The sequence below is a fragment of the Lepus europaeus genome, chromosome 12, assembly GCF_033115175.1.
Source record: "Lepus europaeus isolate LE1 chromosome 12, mLepTim1.pri, whole genome shotgun sequence".
Taxonomy (NCBI): Eukaryota; Metazoa; Chordata; class Mammalia; order Lagomorpha; family Leporidae; genus Lepus; species Lepus europaeus.
Window position 1 is genome coordinate 90,438,095 of NC_084838.1, and position 19,965 is coordinate 90,458,059.

At 39.1% G+C, this 19,965-nt stretch overlaps 1 protein-coding gene across 1 annotated transcript; it reads left to right on the forward strand.

Annotated features, from left to right (window-relative positions):
• The first annotated feature begins 9,894 nt into the window (after window positions 1-9,894).
• Window positions 9,895-18,480, forward strand: LOC133771055 (vomeronasal type-2 receptor 116-like). Its single transcript, XM_062206784.1, has 7 exons — window positions 9,895-9,941; window positions 10,361-10,652; window positions 11,338-12,144; window positions 12,871-13,098; window positions 13,448-13,571; window positions 16,322-16,324; window positions 17,558-18,480. The coding sequence occupies exons 1-7, from the start codon at window positions 9,895-9,897 to the stop codon at window positions 18,478-18,480; spliced, it is 2,424 nt and encodes an 807-aa protein (XP_062062768.1).
• Window positions 18,481-19,965: the final 1,485 nt, after the last annotated feature.

Below are 19,965 nucleotides of genomic sequence, written 5' to 3' on the forward strand. Positions count from 1 at the left end.
CCATTGGTTCACACCCAAATGCCCAACACGGCCAGCTCTGCGCCGATCCGAAGCCAGGAGCCAGGTACTTCTTCCTGGTCTCCCACGTGGGTTCAGGCACCCAAGCACTTGGGCCATCCTCCACTGCCATCCTGGGCCACAGCAGAGAGCTGGACTGGAAGAGGAGTAACCAGGACTAGAACCCAGAGCCCATATGGGATGCTGGCACCACAGGTGGAGGATTAACCAAGTGAGCCATGGTGCTGGCCCCCTGTTCACTGCTTAAATTGGGGTGTTGAAGTCCCCCATTACTATTGTTCTGGAGTATGTGTCTACCTTTATAGCCATTAACATTTCTTTTAAGTAGGCACCCTGTAGTTGGGTGCATATGCCTTTATAAAGTTTATTTTCCTGTTGAATGGATGCCTTAATCATTACATAGTGACCTTCTTCATCACTTTTTTTTTGCTTTTGTTTTTTTAACTTTTATTTAATAAATATAAATTTCCAAAGTACAACTTTTAAATTATAGTGGCTTTTCCCCCTATAACTTCCCTCCCACAAACAACCATCCCATCTCCCACTCCCTCTCCCATCCCATTCTTCATCAAGATTCATTTTCAATTATCTTTATATACAGAAGATCAACTTAGTATATACTAAGTAAAGATTTCAACAGTTTGCACCCACACAGATACACAAAGTATAAAGTACTGTTTGAGTGGTAGTTTTACTGTTAAATCACATAGTACAACACATTAAGGACAGAGATTCTACATAGGGAGTAAGTGCAAAGTGATTCCCGTTGTTGATTTAATAACTGACTTATGTATGACACCAGTCATCACCCAAGGTTCTTGTCATGGGCTACCAAGGATATGAAAGCCTCTTGGGTTCACAAACTCTAATCTTATTTAGACAAGGTCATTGTCAAAGTGGAAGTGCTCTCCTCCCTTCAGAAAAGGGTACCTCCTTCTTTGATGGCCCATTCTTTCCACTGGGATCTCACTCACAGAAATCTTTCATTTAGGTCTTTCTTTTCTTTTTTTTTTTCTTTTTTTTTTGACAGGCAGAGTGGATAGTGAGAGAGAGAAAGGTCTTCCTTTTGCCGTTGGTTCACCCTCCAATGGCCGCCGCGGTAGCGCGCTGCGGCCGGCGCACCGCGCTGATCCGATGGCAGGAGCCAGGTGCTTCTCCTGGTCTCCCATGGGGTGCAGGGCCCAAGGACTTGGGCCATCCTCCACTGCACTCCCTAGCCACAGCAGAGAGCTGGCCTGGAAGAGGGGCAACCGGGACAGGATCGGTGCCCCGACCGGGACTAGAACCTGGTGTGTCGGCGCCGCAAGGCGGAGGATTAGCCTGTTGAGCCACGGTGCCGGCCCATTTAGGACTTTTTTTTCCACAGTGTCTTGGCTTTACATGACTGAAATACTCTCATGGGCTTCTTAGCCAGATCCAAATGCCTTAAGGGCTGATTCTGAGGCCAGAGTGCTCTTTAGGACATCTGGCATTCTATGAGTCTGCTGTGTATCCCACTTCCCATGTTGGATTGCTCTCTACTTTTTAATTCTATCAGTTATTATTAGCAGACATTAGTATTGTTTATGTGATCCCTTTCACATTTAACCCTATCATAATCAATTATGAACTGAAACTGATCACTTTGACTAGTAGGATGGCAATGGTACATGCCACCTTGATGGGACTGAATTAAAATCCCCTGGCACATTTCTGTCTCTCCCATTAGGGGTAAGTCTGATTGAGAATGTGCCAAACTGTACATCTCCCTCTCTTACTCCCACTCTTATATTTAACAGGGATCACTTTTTAGTTAATTTTAAATGCATAAGAACAATTGTATGTTAATTAAAGAGTTCATCCAATGGTATTAAGTAGAAAAAAAATACTCAAAGGAATAAAATAGTAAGTTGTTCCTCCACAGTCAGGACGAGGGTTAATTATGTCATTGTTGCTCATAGTGCCCATTTCACTTCTACAAGTTTCCTTTTAGGTGCTCATTTAGTTGTCACAGATCAGGGAGAACAAATGATATTTGTCCCTTTGGGACTGGCTTATTTCACTAAGCATGATGTTTTCAAAATTCCTCCGTTTTGTGGCAAATGACCGGATTTCATTGTTTTTTTACTGCTGTATAGTATACTATAGAATATATACAGCCAGCGCCACAGCTCACTAGGCTAATCCTCCACCTAGCGGCGCCGGCACACCGGGTTCTAGTCCCAGTCGAGGCGCCGGATTCTGTCCCGGTTGCCCCTCTTCCAGGCCAGCTCTCTGCTGTGGCCCGGGAGTGCAGCGGAGGATGGCCGAAGTACGTGGGCCCTGCACCCCATGGGAGACCAGGATAAGTACCTGGCTCCGGCCATCGGATCAGCACGATGCACTGACAGCAGCGCGCCGGCTGTGGCGGCCATTGGAGGTTGAACCAACGGCAAAAGGAAGACCTTTCTCTCTGTCTCTCTCTCACTGTCCACTGCCTGTCAAAAAAAAAGAATATATACAGTCTTCTATTGACAAGTATTTAGGTTGATTCTGTGTCTTGCTATTGTGAATTGAGCTGCAATAAACATTAAGGTGCAGACAGCTTTTTTGTTTGCCAAATTAATTTCCTTTGGGTAATGGAATGTCTGGGTTGTATGGTAGGGTTATATTCAGGTTTCTGAGGAATCTCCAGACTGATTTCCATAGTGGCTTAACCAGTTTGCATTCCTACCAACAGTGGGTTAGTGTCCCTTTTTCCCCACATCCTCTCCAGCATCTGTTGTTGGTAGATTTCTGAATGTGAGTCATTCTCACCGGGGTGAGGTGAAACGTCATTGTGGTTTTGATTTGCATTTCCCTGATTGCTAGTGATCTTGAACATTTTTTCATTTGTCTGTTGGCCATTTGGATTTCCTCTTTTGAAAAATGTCTATTGAGGTCCTTGGCCCATCTCTTAAGTGGGTTGTTTGTTTTGTTGCTGTGGAGTTTCTTGATCTCTTTGTAGATTCTGGTTATTAATCCTTTATCAGTTGCCTAGTTTGCAAATATTTTCTCCCATTCTGTAGGTTGCTCTTTACTTTCCTGTTTCTTTTGCAGTATAGAAACTTCTCAATTTGAAGTAATACCAACTTGAATTTTGGCTTTGACTACCTGTACCTCCGGGGTCTTTTCCAAGAAATCTTTGCCTGTGCCTATATCTTACAGGGTTTCTCCAATGTTCTCAAATAATTTGATGGTGTCGGGTCATACATTTAGATCTTTAATCCATGTTGAGTGGTTTTTTGTGTAAGATGTAAGGTAGGGGTCTTGCTTCAAGCTTCTGCACATGGAAATCCAGATTTCCAGCACCATTTGTTGAATAGACTGTCCTTGCTCCAGGAATTACTTTTAGATCCTTGATCAAATATAAATTGGCTGTAGACATTTGGATTGATTTCTGGTGTTTCTATTCTGTTCCATTGGTCTATCCATCTGTTTCTGTACCAGTACCATGCTGTCTTGATAACAACTGCCCTGTAGTATGTCCTGAAATCTGGTATTGTGATGCCTCCGGCTTTGTTTTTGTTGTACAAGATTGCTTTAGCTATTCGAGGTCTCCTGTACCTCCATATGAATTTCAGCATCATTTTTTCCAGATCTGAGAAGAGTGTCTTTGGTATTTTAATTGGTATCACATTGAATCTATAAATTACTTTTGGTAGAATGGACATTTTGATGATGTTGAATCTTTCAATCCATGAGCCTGGAAGTTTTTTCCATTTTTTTGGAATACACTTCTATTTCTTTCTTTAATATTTTGTAATTCTCATCGTAGAGATCTTTGACATACTTGGTTAAGTTTATTTCAAGGTATTTGATTGTTTTTGTAGCTATTGTGAATGGGATTGATCTTAGAAGTTCTTCCTCAGCCATGGCGTTGCCTGTATATACAAAGGCTGTTGATTTTTGTGCATTGATTTTATATCCTGCTACTTTGAAAAACTCTTCTATGAGTTCCAATAGTCTCTTAGTAGAGTTCTTTGGATCCCCTAAATAAAGAATCATACCATCTGCAAAGAGGGATAGTTTGAGTTCTTCTTTATTTACTGGGAGGTTTTCTTCCTTTACCTTCTTTCATATTGGTGACCATGTTTCTGTGTTTCTGTGTGTAGCACATCTTTAAGCATCTTTTGCAGGGCTGGACGAGTGGTGTCAAATTCTTTCAATTTGTTTGTTATGAAAGGTCTTTATTTCACCTTCATTCACAAATGAGAGCTTTGCAGGATATAATATTCTGGGCTGGCTGTCTTTTTCTCTTAGCACTTGGGCTATGTCTCGCCATTCCCTCCTCGCTTGTAGGGTTTCTGATGAGAAGTCTGCTGTGAGTCTAATTGGAGATCCTCTGAGAGTAATCTGATGTTTCTCTCTTGCACATTTTAGGATCTTTTCTTTATGTTCCACCGTGGTGAGTTTGATTACAATGTGTCATGGTGAGGATCTCTTTTGGTCATGTTTATTGGGGGGTCCTATGTGCTTCCTGAACTTGGATGTCTCTTTGCTTCTCCAAACCCAGGAAGTTTTCTGCCAGTATCTCAATAAAAAGGCCTTCTAATCCTTTCTCTCTCTCCATGCCTTCAGGAACTCCTAGAATCCGAATGTTGGTTTGGTTTTTTAAATAGTATCCTGTACATTCCCAACAATATCTTTTAGATTCTAATTTCCTCTTCTTTTCTTTGGTTTGACTGTATACTTTCCTGTGCTTTGTCTTCTAAGTCCCATATTCTCTCTTCTGCGCCAATGATTCTGTTTTGAAGGCTCTCAAATGTGTTTTTTATTTGTTCTATTGAATTCTTCATTCCATTTTGATTTCTCTTCAATAACTCAATTTCATAAACTACTAAATCTTCATTTCATTTTGATTCCTCCTTAAGATTTCATTTTCATGAGAGAGATTTTCTGTCATGTCCTGCATGGATTTCAGTAGTTCATGCATTAGTTTTGGATTATTTATAAATATTATTATCATAAATTTTTTTAGTTCCATTTCTTACAATTTTTTCTATCTCATTATCTTATAATCTTGTATTGGAGTGTCATGTTCTTTTGGGAGTGTAATGATGTCTTCCTTGTTCTTGTTCCCTCAGTTTTTGCATTTGTTGTTTGGCATTGTGGAGATAGTCTTTGGTTTCTTTTTTTTTTTTTCCTGCTGTGGTGGCTTTTATCATTATATTATGACTCTAGATTAGGTCGTCTGTCTGCTTTTGGTGAATCTCTAGAGGCTTGTGATGGGTGTGGCCAGAAAGCTCTGTTCAGTTCTTCAGGGTTAAGGGTGTGCCAAAGGTGACACACCCAGGTTTGGCATGGTAAATCTTCTCTCTCTCTTTTTTTTTTATTCAGAAGGGAAGTAATTCCACTCAGCTGAGCTCTTCTCCTTGATGGTGATCAGTGCCTGAGCGCTAGCCCCAGTGGGTATAATATTCATCTGCTCTGTCCCAAGGACCACACAAAGGATCTGTGCAGTCCTCAGTGTATGTTCGGATTTCCCTGCAATGACTCACACCAGGTAGCTTGGGCTGCCTGAGCTTGTGGTGTCTCCCCCGAGACTACTCAAAGTCTCACCCACACCGTGAGTTCTCCCAGAAACCCACAGTTCTGTTTTTTTTTTCACAGTCCCAATTCATAAGCTCCACACATTCACTAGGTCTTAGTCTCCTGCTATTACTCCCCACCAGAGTCAGGTTTTTCAGCTTCGCTGAGGGCAGGTGCTGCCCCCAACTGATGCAACTGTTACATATTTCCAAAATGGTGCCTGTTCTATTGTCTTGCATGCATTTGTAAGGTGAGTGGAGAGAAACTATTGTGTCCATACTGTCCCTTTTCTTTTTTCTCTCCTCTAGTTAGGCTGGTGTACTTTCCCCCACAAGGCTTCAAGCCTCATTCCCTCTAGGCTCTTCCTGCTCTTTTCCAAAAGTGTCTCAGGCTACTACAGTTTCATCTCACCTCTTTCCAGAACTGGCATGGAGACTCTAGGCAGCCAGGGTCCTGAGCCGTGGGCACCCATGCCCTCCAAGTAGATCCACCATGGCCCTCTAATTCTGGAAGAGTTTCCTCTGCCGTTTTTTCCCTAACTCTCCCCTGAGTCTACACTATCTCCACTTTTATTAAACTATATTTTCCTGGATTATCCATGAGCTCTCTCCCTATTCTGCCATTTGGAACCTCCCCCTTCATCTCTTTTAACAGCTTTTATGTTGAAGTCTACCTTGTCTTATATTAGGATGGCAACTCCAGCTCTTTTTTAGTTTCTGTTAGCATGGACTATCTTTTTCCATCTTTCACTTTCAGTCTGTGTGTATCTTTGTTAGTGAGATGTGTTTCTTGTAGGCAGCAAATAGATGGGTCTTGTTTTTTCATCCATTCAGCCAGCCGGTATCTTTTAACTGGAGAATTGAGGCAATTTATATTCAGGGTGACTTGATAAGTAATGACTTGGCCCTGCCATTTCTCCATAAATATTCCTACTGTTTACTTTGGTTTCCTCTTCTGCCTTCTCATTATTTCATAGTGATGGTGTTCTTTCTGTTTCTCTATGTAGCACATTTTTAAGCATCTTTTGTAAGGCTGGAGAAGTGGTGATGAATTCTCTCAATTTCTGTTATGGATGGTCTTGATTTCCCTTTCATTCATAAGTGAGAATTCTGTAGGTTTTCTGATGAGAAGTAAGCTGTGACTCCAATTGGAGATCCTCTGAAAGTAATGTGATGTTTCTTTCATGCACATTTTAGAATTTTTCCTTAGGCTTTACTGTGGACAGTTTGACTACAATATATTATGGTGAAGATCTTTTCTGGTCATGTCTGTCAGGAGCTCTATGTGTTTCCTGTACTTGAACATTCCTTTCTTTCTCCAAATTAGGGAAATTTTCTGTAATTATTTCACTAAATAGTCCTTCTAGACCCTTCTCTCTTTCCACAACTTCAGGTACTCCTAAGACTCGTACATTGGGTCATTTGATACTATCCCACAGATCTCCAACATTATTATTTTTTTAAGTTTTCTAATTTCTTGTTCTGTTCTTAAGGCTTTCCACTGCATTTTTATTTGATCCTTTTAATTATTTGCTTCTAATATTTCATTATGCTTTCTCTCTAAAAATCTCAATTTCATGGGGAAAATTCTTATTCATATCATGTATGGCTTCCTTTGTTCAGAGATTTGCTTGTGATTGCTTTTGAGTATTTCTATAATTAATTTTTTTATTCCATTTCTGGCATTACCTCAATCTCTTCATCTCCACGTTCTAACATTAAATTATTTGTGAGTTCCTTTGTGGGGTCATACTGTTTTCCCTATTCTTGTTGCTTGAATTTCTGTATTTATTTCCAGGCATTTGTAGAACTTTTTTTTACTCTGATGGTTTTTTCTTAAGGGAAAGAATTTATTGGTGGAAACCCAACAGACTGGAGGGGAGGGGCAAGAAAGAAAAGAGGGAAGAGAGAGTAAGAGAGAGAGATAGAAACAGATAGAGTTCAAGAGACAGGGAGAGAGAGAGAAAAAAAGAGAAAAGAGAGAGCAAGCCTCTGATGGCTTTTATCTTTGAGCTATGCCTCTGTGACTTAGTAGAATGTCTACACTTTCAGGGAATACCAAGAGGTGTATAGTGGCTGTGGCCAAGGACCTCTGGTCATTGTGCCAGCATAGGGTGAGTATCCAGGATACACTCAAGTTGGGAGGTAGCTCCCTTCTTGTAACTGGATGGAGAGGACTGGTCACCTCTGTTGGAGTTACTGCCACTTTTCCTCCAACCTGAGAAATGTCCAGTTGTTAACACCCAGTGTGTTCAACATTCATCAGCACCACCCTATGAACTGCACATATGATCCATGCAGTCTTTCCAGTGAACATGGTTCCCTGTGCTATGAGCTGCTGTAGGCATTTAAGAAGCTCTGAGAGTATACAGCAGCACTCTGATTGCCCAGAACACATCTATACTCTGCCTCCTCTCACCCAGTCACAGTGTTTTCTCAGTCTCAGCACCCAGGGCTCTCAGGGTCAAGGAATGCAAGTGGGACCAGTCTGCCCTGTTAGGCCATGCTGTCCACAGGGAGACTGAGGTGTTCCCAGAACCATTGTTCATGTGTGTTCCAGCCCACTGGATCAAAACTGGTTCTTCTAACCAGTTATGAAATGGGCAAAGGACTTAAACAGGTATTTGTCAAATAAGGAAATCCAAATGGCCAATAGACACATGACTAAAATGCTCAGGATCACTAACAATCAGGAAAATGCAAATCAAAACAATGTGGTTCCACCTCACCTCAGTTGCAATGGCTTTCATACAGAAATCAACAAACAACAAATGCTGGTGAAGACGTGGAGAAAAATGTACTCTAATCCACTGTTGGTGGAAATGTAACCTGGTGCAGCTACTGTGGAAGACAGTATGAAGTAACCTCAGAAATCTGAATATATACATATCATATGATCCAGCCAGACATCCGACTCCTGGGAATTCACCAAAACTGAAAGAAATCAATACATGAAAAAGGTATCTGTACCTCCATGTACACCACAGCAAAATTTACCATAACCAAGCTATTGAATCAACCCAGATGTCCATCAACTGATGAGTGGATAAAGATATTATGATATATACACACTATGTAGTACTACACAGCTGTAAAAAAAATGAAATCTTGTCTTTTGCAACAAAATGGTCACAACTAGAAACCGTTATGCTGAGTGAAATAAGCCAGCCCCCAAAAGACAGATATCATATGTTTTCCCTGATTAGAGGTAATGAATACAGTACCTGAAATATATTAAAGCAAAATAGATATTTTGACAATCAATGATAGTGTATATACCTTGTGTCTTTCTTTAAGGAACAGATTTTGTTTTACTTTGTTTTGTTTTCTCTACATACTATCTGTTGAACTCTTTTACTCAGGGTAGTGTTAAATATACAAGCATTAAGTGCACTAAAAAAGATCACTGTAAAAATTAAGAGTGAGAAAATAAGAGGGAGGGAGAGGAAGGGTTCAAGCATGGGTAGGAGGGAGGGTGAGAGGAAGTACCACAGTTCCTGTAATAGTATAAAGGAAATATATGAAACTTGTATAACTTAAATATACACATATATTTAAAAATTAAAAATAAATAATCATATACTAGAATTTTATGACCAAAATGTAGGAAATTTTACATTATTTGGTGGTCAGATTTTTAATATTTTCTTTTTATGTAATACAAAGCATTAAGGAAATCTTAACTATGTATTATGCTTTACCAATTCCATAAACTTCATTTCTTCCTTTTTCGCTGAAGTTTATTCATTATTCTTGGATGATAATATTTTTACACCTTCACAATATAAAGGATGCTACTGCAGCTGGCACTATGGCATTTAGAAGATGCAAAATAAAAACTAGGTAAGAGGAGAAAATGAGAAATTTTTTAAATATGAAAATAAAATATTGGAAAACATAAACAAGTGAGTAGCAAGGCAAAACAATGAAATTTAAGACACATGAATTTCTCAGAAGATGAGTAAATATATCCATTGAAACAGTGTAGCCTTCTTTAAAGGCAGAAAACAATTAAAATGTAACTCGTATGTAAGTAGAGGGAATAAAACAAGGAAGGAAAAATTAATAAATGAAAGAAAAGCTATAAAATAATAAACTATGTATTTGAAAGCAGCAAAAAAAATACAGGTAATGGGAGAAAAAGTAGCACATGATAATTCCCTAATGTAATTGGAAAAAAATATTTAGTTAAATACTGAATTTAAATTTGGTGGAAATTCCCAAATTTAACTTTAATTTGCTGACAAGATATAAATGAAAACTAAACACCTATTGAGAAACTTAAAAGTCAATATTCAATGGAGGATACAAAGCAGCACAAGCCACAGCAAACCAAAATAAATCCAGGATGGCTACAACAAAAGCAGGCACCTTTGGGAAAAGCAGTATGAATCAGTAAGAGTCAGCTGGTCCATTCACAATTGTATACACTATAAAGTCACCAGTAAGAAATAGTAATTGCGATCTGAAATACTATATCACTTCAAGATGAAGTAATACCAATTAGAAGAGAAGAGGAAGAAAAATTCTGAGGAGCAAGAGTAAAGAACCAAGAGGAAGAAGAAGATAATAAAGACAGAAGCAGCACATACATACACTCACACACACACACACACACACACGGTGAGACAATATTTGAAAAGCAAATGAAAATTTAACATATTCTATACATATGTAAAGATTTATTCCCTCCAACTGGATGATACCTATTTTCCTTCAACACATAGTGAGTACTAAAAAGGTGTGAACATTCAATTGAATTTGAAGTTAACAATTTATTTTATCTTTTAAGGATTTCTATGCTTACTTCACAGGTTAAAGACCAAGAACTATCAGTATGTCCTGGCTTTGGTTTTTGCCATTGAAGAGATCAACAGGAACCCGTATCTTTTACCCAACATGTCTCTAGGATTTGATCTCTATAATGTCCCTTATACTCAATGGATGACATTGGAGAGTTCCCTCATTTGGCTGACAGGACTGAACAAGTATGTACCAAATTACACCTGCAGGAGACAAAGCAAGTCTGTAGCAGCACTTACAGGAACATCATGGGCAACTTGTGCACAGATTGCAACATTGCTGGGACTCTACAAATTTCCACAGGTGAGGGTATGTGGGCAGGGAGGAATAAAGTCTTGATATGCATCTTGTAATGTGTATAATCTCAAAGAGTAAGTATTCAGATACCTGTTAGAGTATCATTTCCTTTGTTTCAGAGTAAAGATGAGAGAGATAGGAAAGCAGATATAGACGTTTCCATAAACTCTAACATTGATAAGTATTTTTTTGAAAGCTCCCATGAGTGGAAGGTAATGCAAAACACATTGCCTTACTCCCTTTAAAAATGAGATTGTGCTTTGGCTAAAAATGTTTGTTTACATATTTTTTTAATTTATTTAGCAGGAAGAGCAAAAGAGAATGGTGGGATGTAGGGACAGAGAGAGAGAGAGAGAGAGAGAGAGAGAGATTGATTGATTCTCCAGTCCACTGGTTCACTTCTCAAATGCTCCCAACAGACAGATCTGGGCCAGCCCAAAGCTAGGAGGCACAAATTCTATCCTCCTCTCCACATGGGTGGCACAGGCCCAAACACTAGTGTTAACTTCCACTGCCTTTCCAGGGACATTAGCAGAAAGCCTGTTCACAAGTAGACAAGCTTGAACCCCAACCAAGATTCCGCCAGCATCATTAGCAGCGGCTTATGTAGCTATGCAACACTGCAAACCCTGAAATCACATGTAGAGAAATTCTCTGACTCATATTGCTTCCAATTTTCCCTTTTCTATAGCTTACCTTTGGGCCTTTTGATCCTATTTTGAGTGACAATAGTCAGTCTCTTTCTCTATATCAGATGGCCCCCAAGGATACATCTCTGGCCCTTGGCATGATCTCCTTGATACTTCATTTTAGCTGGACCTGGGTGGGGCTGGTCATCTCAGATGACCACGATGGAATTCAGTTTCTCTCAGACATTACAGAAACCATGGAAAGGAACAGAGTATGTGTAGCCTTTCTGGAAATGGTCCCAGTCACTGCAGTGTCATACTTCAAAAAAGCTTGGTCATATCATCGCCAGATCAGGCAATCATCAGCTGATGTGGTGATCATTTATGGTGATGCTGATTTTCTACTCGGTTTCACTATTAGTATTGACCAAGATTCAATTATATGGAAAGTCTGGATCACAACCTCACAATGGGTTATCAATACTGAAAAGAACAATTTCTTACTTGACACTTTCCACGGGACTCTGATTTTTTCACATCACCATGAGGAGATTTCTGGATTCAAAAATTTTATCGAGACAGCTACCCCTTCCAAATATCCAGAAGACGTTTACCTCACTTCATTGTGGAATTCTTCTTTTAATTGCTCGATTTCTGAGTCTCACTATGAAACATTAGAGACCTGTCCTCTCAATGCATCTTTGGCCTGGCTGCCTAGGAACATTATGGACATGTCTATGACTGATGGGAGTTACAATGTATACAATGCTGTGTATGCTGTGGCCCAGACCCTTCATGAAATGATGCTTCAACACGTAGAAATGCAACCAATGTGGAATGAACAAGGACTGACCTTTGCCCCCTGGCAGGTAAGGTCTCCTCCACTGCATGTCAAGTACTAAAGTTAATGCATATTTCATAAGTGGCGTCTGAGCTGCCCAACCAAATCAGTACAGCATTTTTCTCCAGAACACACAAGATTCTGCACGTGTTTCATTCTTAGGACAATCTAGACACGAGTAGAAATGGGCATATATTTCAAAATACCCTCTGGCAAGAGGATGTGATCATGAATCAAGATGTAAACTTTGTGTTTACAAGGACAACATCCATTCTACCTAATGCCTCCAAAGTAAAAAGAAATACTATTTATCATGAAGTTATTCCATGAAAACAGACCAATTTCTTTAAGTGTCAACATGCTTCTGAGAACAATAATGCATACTTTATGTCAATGATCTCTTTGAATTCTGCAACCACTTTAGGTGCCAATAACATCATTTTGCAGATTGTAGCCTGGAATTAACCAGTGATGAAATGAATGTGTGTAGACATCACTCTAGACTTGATTTCTGCTGGATTCCCATGATCGCTGAATACGTGGTCTTTTTTTGTGTGTTTATTCTTAAATTGAGTGATACTTTATAAACATTATGATACTCAGTACTCCATAGTGGCTTCTCTTTTGTTTCATTGCATGATAAAGCTTTATTACAAAGTTGAAATTAAACAATGAAAAGTAAACAGTAATTCAAGCTCACTGTCTCAACAATGAAGCACAATTCCTCATAGAATGGTGAACCCCTTTCTTTTAGCTGCACCCCTTTCTGAAAAATATCCAATTCAACAATCCTGCTGGAGACCAAGTGAATATGGATCAGAAAAGAAAACTGGACGCAGAGTATGACATTCTCAACTTTTGGAATTTTCCAGAGGGTCTTGGCTATAAGGTCAAAGTAGGACACTTCTCACCGTATCTTCCAAATGACTGTCAATTGTCCTTAACAAAGGATATGATAGAGTGGGCCACAGGAATTACACAGGTATGTTAGACCTAATCATAATGCTTTGCTCTACATATAAAAGACAAAATATAATGTTAATTTTAATGACTCGCATGATTCATTAATGGTCATATATGAAGATGTAACAAACCACTTCCAGTTTAACATATATTCTTATTTACTGATTGGATGAAGAAGAGATAATGAGCAATTTAGATAGTTTTTCAATGTTCTTATATTGGACCTTATAAAATTAATATCACATCCAATAATTTAATAGTGTTTATGCATATGGGTATATTAATAGTAGAACACTAAAAAACACTACTTTGATGATCATGGGAGTAGGTCAAAGACTGACTAAAAACACACATCTGATTTTCTTCAGATTCCTCACTCTGTATGCAGTGAGAGTTGTAATCCTGGATTCCGGAAATCCCCTCAGGAGGGAAAAGCTTCCTGTTGTTTTGACTGTACCCCGTGCCCAGAGAATGAGATTTCCAATGACACAGGTAACGTGTGCCTTCTGGAGAGACTTCTTCCATCTCTTTTATATTTTTCAACATCCTTCCAAAGACAAACTAAGGACCTCGTAAAGGACTACCGAGAAATTCTTCTTCCTTCCTTCAGTAATTTAATTGTAACTAATATTTCCTTGAAAAAAAAAACAGTATAGGTTCTTTGAACTACATTATTTGATTCACTGTGGGAGATATACTGTACACACTATTGTCTAAAGAAATCCCTTTTCAGTACCTCACGTTATCAAAGTTTCATTTCTATCAGGCAAGTTGACACATTATACTATTTTTTGGAAAACTTTTATTTGATAATTATAAATTTTGAAAGTACAACTTTTGGATTATAGCAGTTTTTCCCCCCCACAACCACCCTCCCACCCACAAACCATCCCATCTCCTACTCCCTCTCCTATCTCATTCTTCATTAAGATTCATTTTCAATTATCTTTATATACAGAAGATCAACTTAGTATATACTAAGTAAAGATTTCAACAGTTTGCACCCACACAGGCACACAAAGTATAAAGTACTGTTCGGAGACTAGTTTTACTGTTAATTCACATAGTACAAGGATTTAAGGACAGAGATCCTACATGGGAAGTAAGTGCACAGTGACTCCTGTTGTTGATTTAACAATTGACAATTTATTTATGACTTCAGTAATCACCCAAGGCTCTTGTCAGGAGCTGCCAAGGCTATGGAAGCCTCTTGAGTTCAAACTCCGACCTTATTTAGACAAGGCCACAATCAAAGTGGAAGTTCTCTCCCCTCTTCAGAGAAAGGTACCTCCTTCTTTGATGGCCCGTTCTTCCCACTGGGATCTCACTCACAGTGATCTTTCATTTAGGTCATTTTTCTCCACAGTGTCTTGGCTTTCCATGCCTGAGAAACTCTCATGGGCTTTTTAGCCAGATTGAATGCTTTAAGGGCTGATTCTGAGATCAGAGTGCTGTTTAGTACATTTGCCATTCTATGAGTCTGCTGGGTATCCTGCTTCCCATGTTGGATTGTTTTCTCCTTTTTAATTCTATATTATTATTAGCAGACATTGGTCTTATTTGGATATATTATACTATTGATATCAAATTCCCATTCTTTGTGAAGCTACATTTGTATAACATTGAAGACACCCCTAATTTCCCAGTGTTTAGCTTTCTTCTTCACATAGAGCATGTGTTCAGAAAGCTTGTGTCTGGATTAAGAAATTTGTAGATCTTCAACACAAAGGCTAATGATTGTACAGAATTCCCTCTGTGGATATGTGTTTCTCCCTGACTCCTAAAACTCGCAGTTGAGTAGGACAGACAGCATACAATGAGATGAACTCAGTGAGGTATCACAGCAGTCTAGTGAAGGTTGCACAGAGACTGATGAAATGAAATAAGTAACTGAGTGCACATTCTGCTAAGGCCATCATGGACTTTCACAGAAACAGTAGCACTTGTGTTATATCAAATAAATGAAGGGAGGAAGAAATTCTGTTATGATTATTGGAAATGGCAGGATAAAAGAAATCAAAAATCTCTCGAGCCCACATCTGAGTGATCTCAGAATGTTTGTGGTGGGAGCCGGCGCCGTGTTTCACTTGATTAATCCTCTGCCTGCGGCACCGGCATCCCATATGGGTGCCAGGGTCTAGTCCCGTTTGCTCTTCTTCCAGTCCAGCTCTCTGCTGTGCCCTGGGAAGGCAGTGCAGAATGACCCAAGTGCTTGGGCCCCTGCACCTGGCTCCTGGCTTCAGATCGGCATAGCTCCGGCCTTAGTGACCATTTAGGGGATGAACCAATGGAAAGAAGACCTCTCTCTGTCTCTCTCTCACTGTCTATCTCTATCTGTCATATAAAAAAATTTAAACTAAAATAAAAATTAAAAAAAATAAAACAAAATATTTGTGGAAAAGAAAATTTGAAACTAAGTCAATGAAATCCATTTTTCATGAGATAAATGATGACTGGTTGCATTTTCAAAGCTGAATCCATAGATTAATCCCTTCCCATTATTCTTATGGGTACCAATAAATTCACTGGTGAACACTAGCAATGGCTCAACAACTCAGTCACACTCATTTTCTAGAACTCTTTCATAGACTAGGAAAAAAGAGTGAACTCATTCATTTTATGAGAACAGCTAAGTTCTCCTGCCCACACTTGGAAATTCCATCACTAGGTTAGCACTTTACAGGCCTCTGGCCTTCTTAGCTCAATTAACTCCTATCCCAAATGGAGATTTTTTTTCAGAATTTTATTTCATGGCAAAATCAGATTTACAGGTAATTCCCAGCAATGGTTTCTGGAAAGTAATGTAAAAACAATCTCAATTATTGTAGGCTAAGGTAATGAAATTCAACTTTTATTATATGCAAAATGCAAGGTTCTTTAAGAAAGGCCATGGAAAATGGCATTAAGAAATAGGCTGATTTTGGCACCAAAAAAAGATGAAATCCTAGCACTGGTATTACAAATAGGTGTCTAATGAAATTTTTATTTGAAAGCATTACAGAAAGTGAGGGAGAGGCAGAGAGAGATCTTCCATCCACTAGTAAACTCCCCAAATGCCCACAATGGCCAAGGATGGACCATGCCAAAGGCAGGAGCTTCTTCTAGGTCTCCAACGTCGGAGTAGTGGCCCAAGCACGTGGAATGTATTCTACTGCTTTCCTGGGCATAGTAGCAGGGAGCCGGATGAAAAATGGAACACCTGACACTCAAACTGCTGCCCATAAGGGATGCTGGTGTTGCAGCAGGTGGGCTACGGCACAATGCAGCCCAGGAAATTAGCAAAATTTTGATACTTCTTTGAAAATAATAAAAAAATAAGTCTTCACTAGGAAAATGCCTGAAATATTTTAATCTTGTAAGGCTGTTGACAGCACCATAAAACACAAATCACATTTTGTGCCTCAACAGTAGAAGCAAATAGAAGATAATAATGCTCAATATGAGCATTTTTACTAGACAGTATTCTGCAGACCCTGGCCTATATAATTTTCAGAATAAAGAAATTTTGAAAATTATCAGAACTTAAAAAATAAAACAGGTATTTCATATGATATGCTGTATAGTATAAAATCCAGGTAAATTAATGAAAAGCTGAATGCAGTAGAGCCTGAGTACAACTTAATATCGAAAATCCTATTTCTAAATCCCAACATTATGCCATTTTGAAAAGAAATTTTAGAACATGACATTTACTATACCTTATTACTTGTACCTAGGAATAAACCTACTGTAAGCTTTCGGAGACTCTAAGTAAAATTTAAAATACTTAGAAAGTAAAATCTGACATAAGTGATGAGATACTTTCGTGGCTAGAAAGTAGTCAGTGCTAATTTGATCTGCTGACTCAATGCAAATGCAATTCAAATTCCAATATATTTTGTGTTGGAAATAACAACTGGTTAAAAGGTGGGAATGCCTACAATAGCTGATATGAAGTATTGTCATATGTACCTGGATATTCAAAAACTACATGGAAATTCATACAGTAGGGTAATGCATGGCTCTCTATGTGGTTAAGGTACAAAAATGAACATACATTTATTTTAAATCCATTTTTCATGATCTTTTGTGGTGTATTCATGTTTTCACACAATACATTAGATTATCAAACTCACAGCAGTTTCTCAATAACTGCTTGTTCTTTGAATGAATATACCAAGTCAACTGACTTCATAATTATAATTAGTTTTGTCCTCTGGGTGTGCCTGTTAGTATTCTGTGAGAATAAAAGCCTGTTCTCACTGAAATGCCAAATGCTTGAAAATAAGGAGAAGAAATAACAACATTGTTTACTGCATGTTCAGGAAAATGGGCAGAATTGATTTGGAATAATTTCCCAGATAGCATTCTTTATTTTGGGCCAAGAAAAACAAAAGAAAGGCAATTTGGTTCAATTAGAAAATGAACTGAGAGATGGTGGCCAGTGAATAAGAGAAAAATACTGATGCAGGACTGATGACAATTTGGGTTTTCCCTAGACATGGATCAGTGTATGAAGTGTGCAGACCATCAGTACGCTAATGTGGAGCGAAACCAATGCCTCCAGAAAGCTGTGACCTTTCTTGGTTATGAAGACCCCTTGGGGAAGTCCCTGGCCTGCACAGCTCTGGGCTTCTCTGTCCTCACAGTGCTTGCTTTGGGCATCTTCGTGAAGCACAGAGACACTCCCATCGTCAAGGCCAATAACCGGGTTCTCAGCTACATCCTCCTCATCTCCCTCACCTTCTGTTTTCTCTGCTCCTTACTCTTCATTGGACGTCCCAACACGGCCACCTGCATCCTCCAGCAGACTACATTTGGGATGGTGTTCACCGTGGCTGTCTCCACTGTCTTGGCCAAAACTATTACTGTGGTTCTGGCTTTCAAGATCACTGCTCCAGGGAGAAGAATTCGGCATTTGCTGGTGTCAGGGGCGCCTAACGCTGTCATTCCCATCTGCTCCCTCATCCAACTGACCCTTTGTGGAATATGGCTGGGGACCTCTCCTCCTTTCATCGACACAGATGTACACGCTGAATATGCACACATCATCATTGTGTGCAACAAGGGCTCAGCCACTGCCTTCTACTGTGTCCTGGGATACCTGGGCTCCTTGGCCCTGGGCAGCTTTACTGTAGCTTTCCTAGCCAGGAACCTGCCCGACACATTCAATGAGGCCAAGTTCCTGACATTCAGTATGGTGGTTTTCTGTAGCGTCTGGGTCACCTTCCTCCCTGTCTATCACAGCACCAAGGGGAAGGTCATGGTGGCTGTGGAGGTCTTCTCCATCTTGGCCTCCAGTGCAGGGCTCCTAGGCTGCATCTTTGCCCCGAAGTGCTACGTTATTTTGTTGAGACCCGATAGGAACTCTCTGCATGGGTTTAGGGATAAAGTGCATCCTGGGAGTAATAAGCCCTCTTAAGTCATAACTCATGAGTTTCCGAAAACAAATAGAGGGTCTGAAGACAAAGCTCTGTCACTACTGCATTCAGGTATTAAATGACAATATGGAACTGACTGCAGTACACAAGTGATTTTACTTTATTATTTAGTAATATTAGCTTCACTCAAATCTGAACCTATCAGCTTTTTACTTTCAATGTCATTTAATTACTTTTCTCCTATTTTGGGTGCATGTATGTATATATCTGTGTGTATGCTTATCTGTGATTATTCCTAGAATCCTTGATTTTGTTTTTGACCCACCATTATTTGTTTTTCATCTGACTTTTTCATTTATTTTTCCTAATTTTTATAGTGTATTAAATGTGTGTGTGTATATATATATATATGTGTGTGTGTGTGTGTGTGTGTGTGCATGTATATATGTATTTGTTGCTGTATCTGGACATCTCATATATTCATTCTTTTTTTCCTCCTGAAGAGAAACAATGCTTTTTAAATGCTAATGTAGCATATTTTGATATCTGGTAATATATTTTTCACTTTTTCAATACTACTGAGACTATTTTTGCAGGTTTCTTTGATTTGTGTGACATTTTGAATTATTTAATTGACTTTCCTAACTATAAATGCTTTACATTGTTAAACTGTACATATTTATTGCTCATAGTATACTAATTCATTACATGTATTCCAGTAATGAAGATCATTTCCACTAGCTCAAACATTAAAAAAAGTTTTGACTACATATTTGTATAAGGTGAAATTCTTTTAAACGCATACTGATCAAATCATAACAAACATTTCCATCTCCCTTATCCTTATTTATGATTGGAACCTACAAGCCTCTCTCTTGTATTTGGTAATAAAATATCTAACAGGCTGTACTGAACTATTATCACCTCAGAGTGCTGGGCTGTGCTTTGGTACTTATTATCCTACTACACAGTACCCAACCCCCGCCAAGCCTCTGATAATCACTACTCTATATTCAAAAGACTTTTTAAACTTCATATGAAGCAGAAAATTTGCTATTTGCCTATATGTGTCTTGACTATTTTTCTTAATGTATTGTTCTCCAGTCAGTCCTGTCCATTTTGCTGCACATGTCAGACTTCATTCATTTCTAATTTACTTTCTTATTATTGAGTCAGAAAGAGAGAGAGAGAGATCATTCTTAAATCTGATGGTTCACTTCCAAACACCTACAACAGCCACTGATCAACCAGGCTGAAATCAAGATCCTTGGACTCAGTCTGGGACCCCACGTGAATGGACAAGAACAAGATTCTTCAGCCATCACACGCTGCTGCTTAGGGTACACATTAGCAGGAATTTGGAAACAGTAAAGGCAGAACTCAAACCAAGGTCCTTGGAAACACCATGCAGGAATACCAAATCATGTCTTAACGGCTGTACCAAATGTGTGTGAGAAACCAAGGTGTGAATATACCACATTTTCTTTACTCATTCAATTGTTGATGAACACCTTCATTGAATCTAT

What these genes read in the sequence shown, in the direction of transcription:
- LOC133771055 (XM_062206784.1), top strand. Translation starts at nt 9,895, where the DNA reads ATGGCTACAACAAAAGCAGGCACCTTTGGGAAAAGCAGTATGAATCA. An exon ending in GGGAAAAGCAGTATGAATCA is followed by an intron (nt 9,942 to 10,360) that starts GTAAGAGTCAGC and finishes CTTACTTCACAG; the next exon opens with GTTAAAGACCAAGAACTATC. An exon ending in GACTCTACAAATTTCCACAG is followed by an intron (nt 10,653 to 11,337) that starts GTGAGGGTATGT and finishes CCTTTTCTATAG; the next exon opens with CTTACCTTTGGGCCTTTTGA.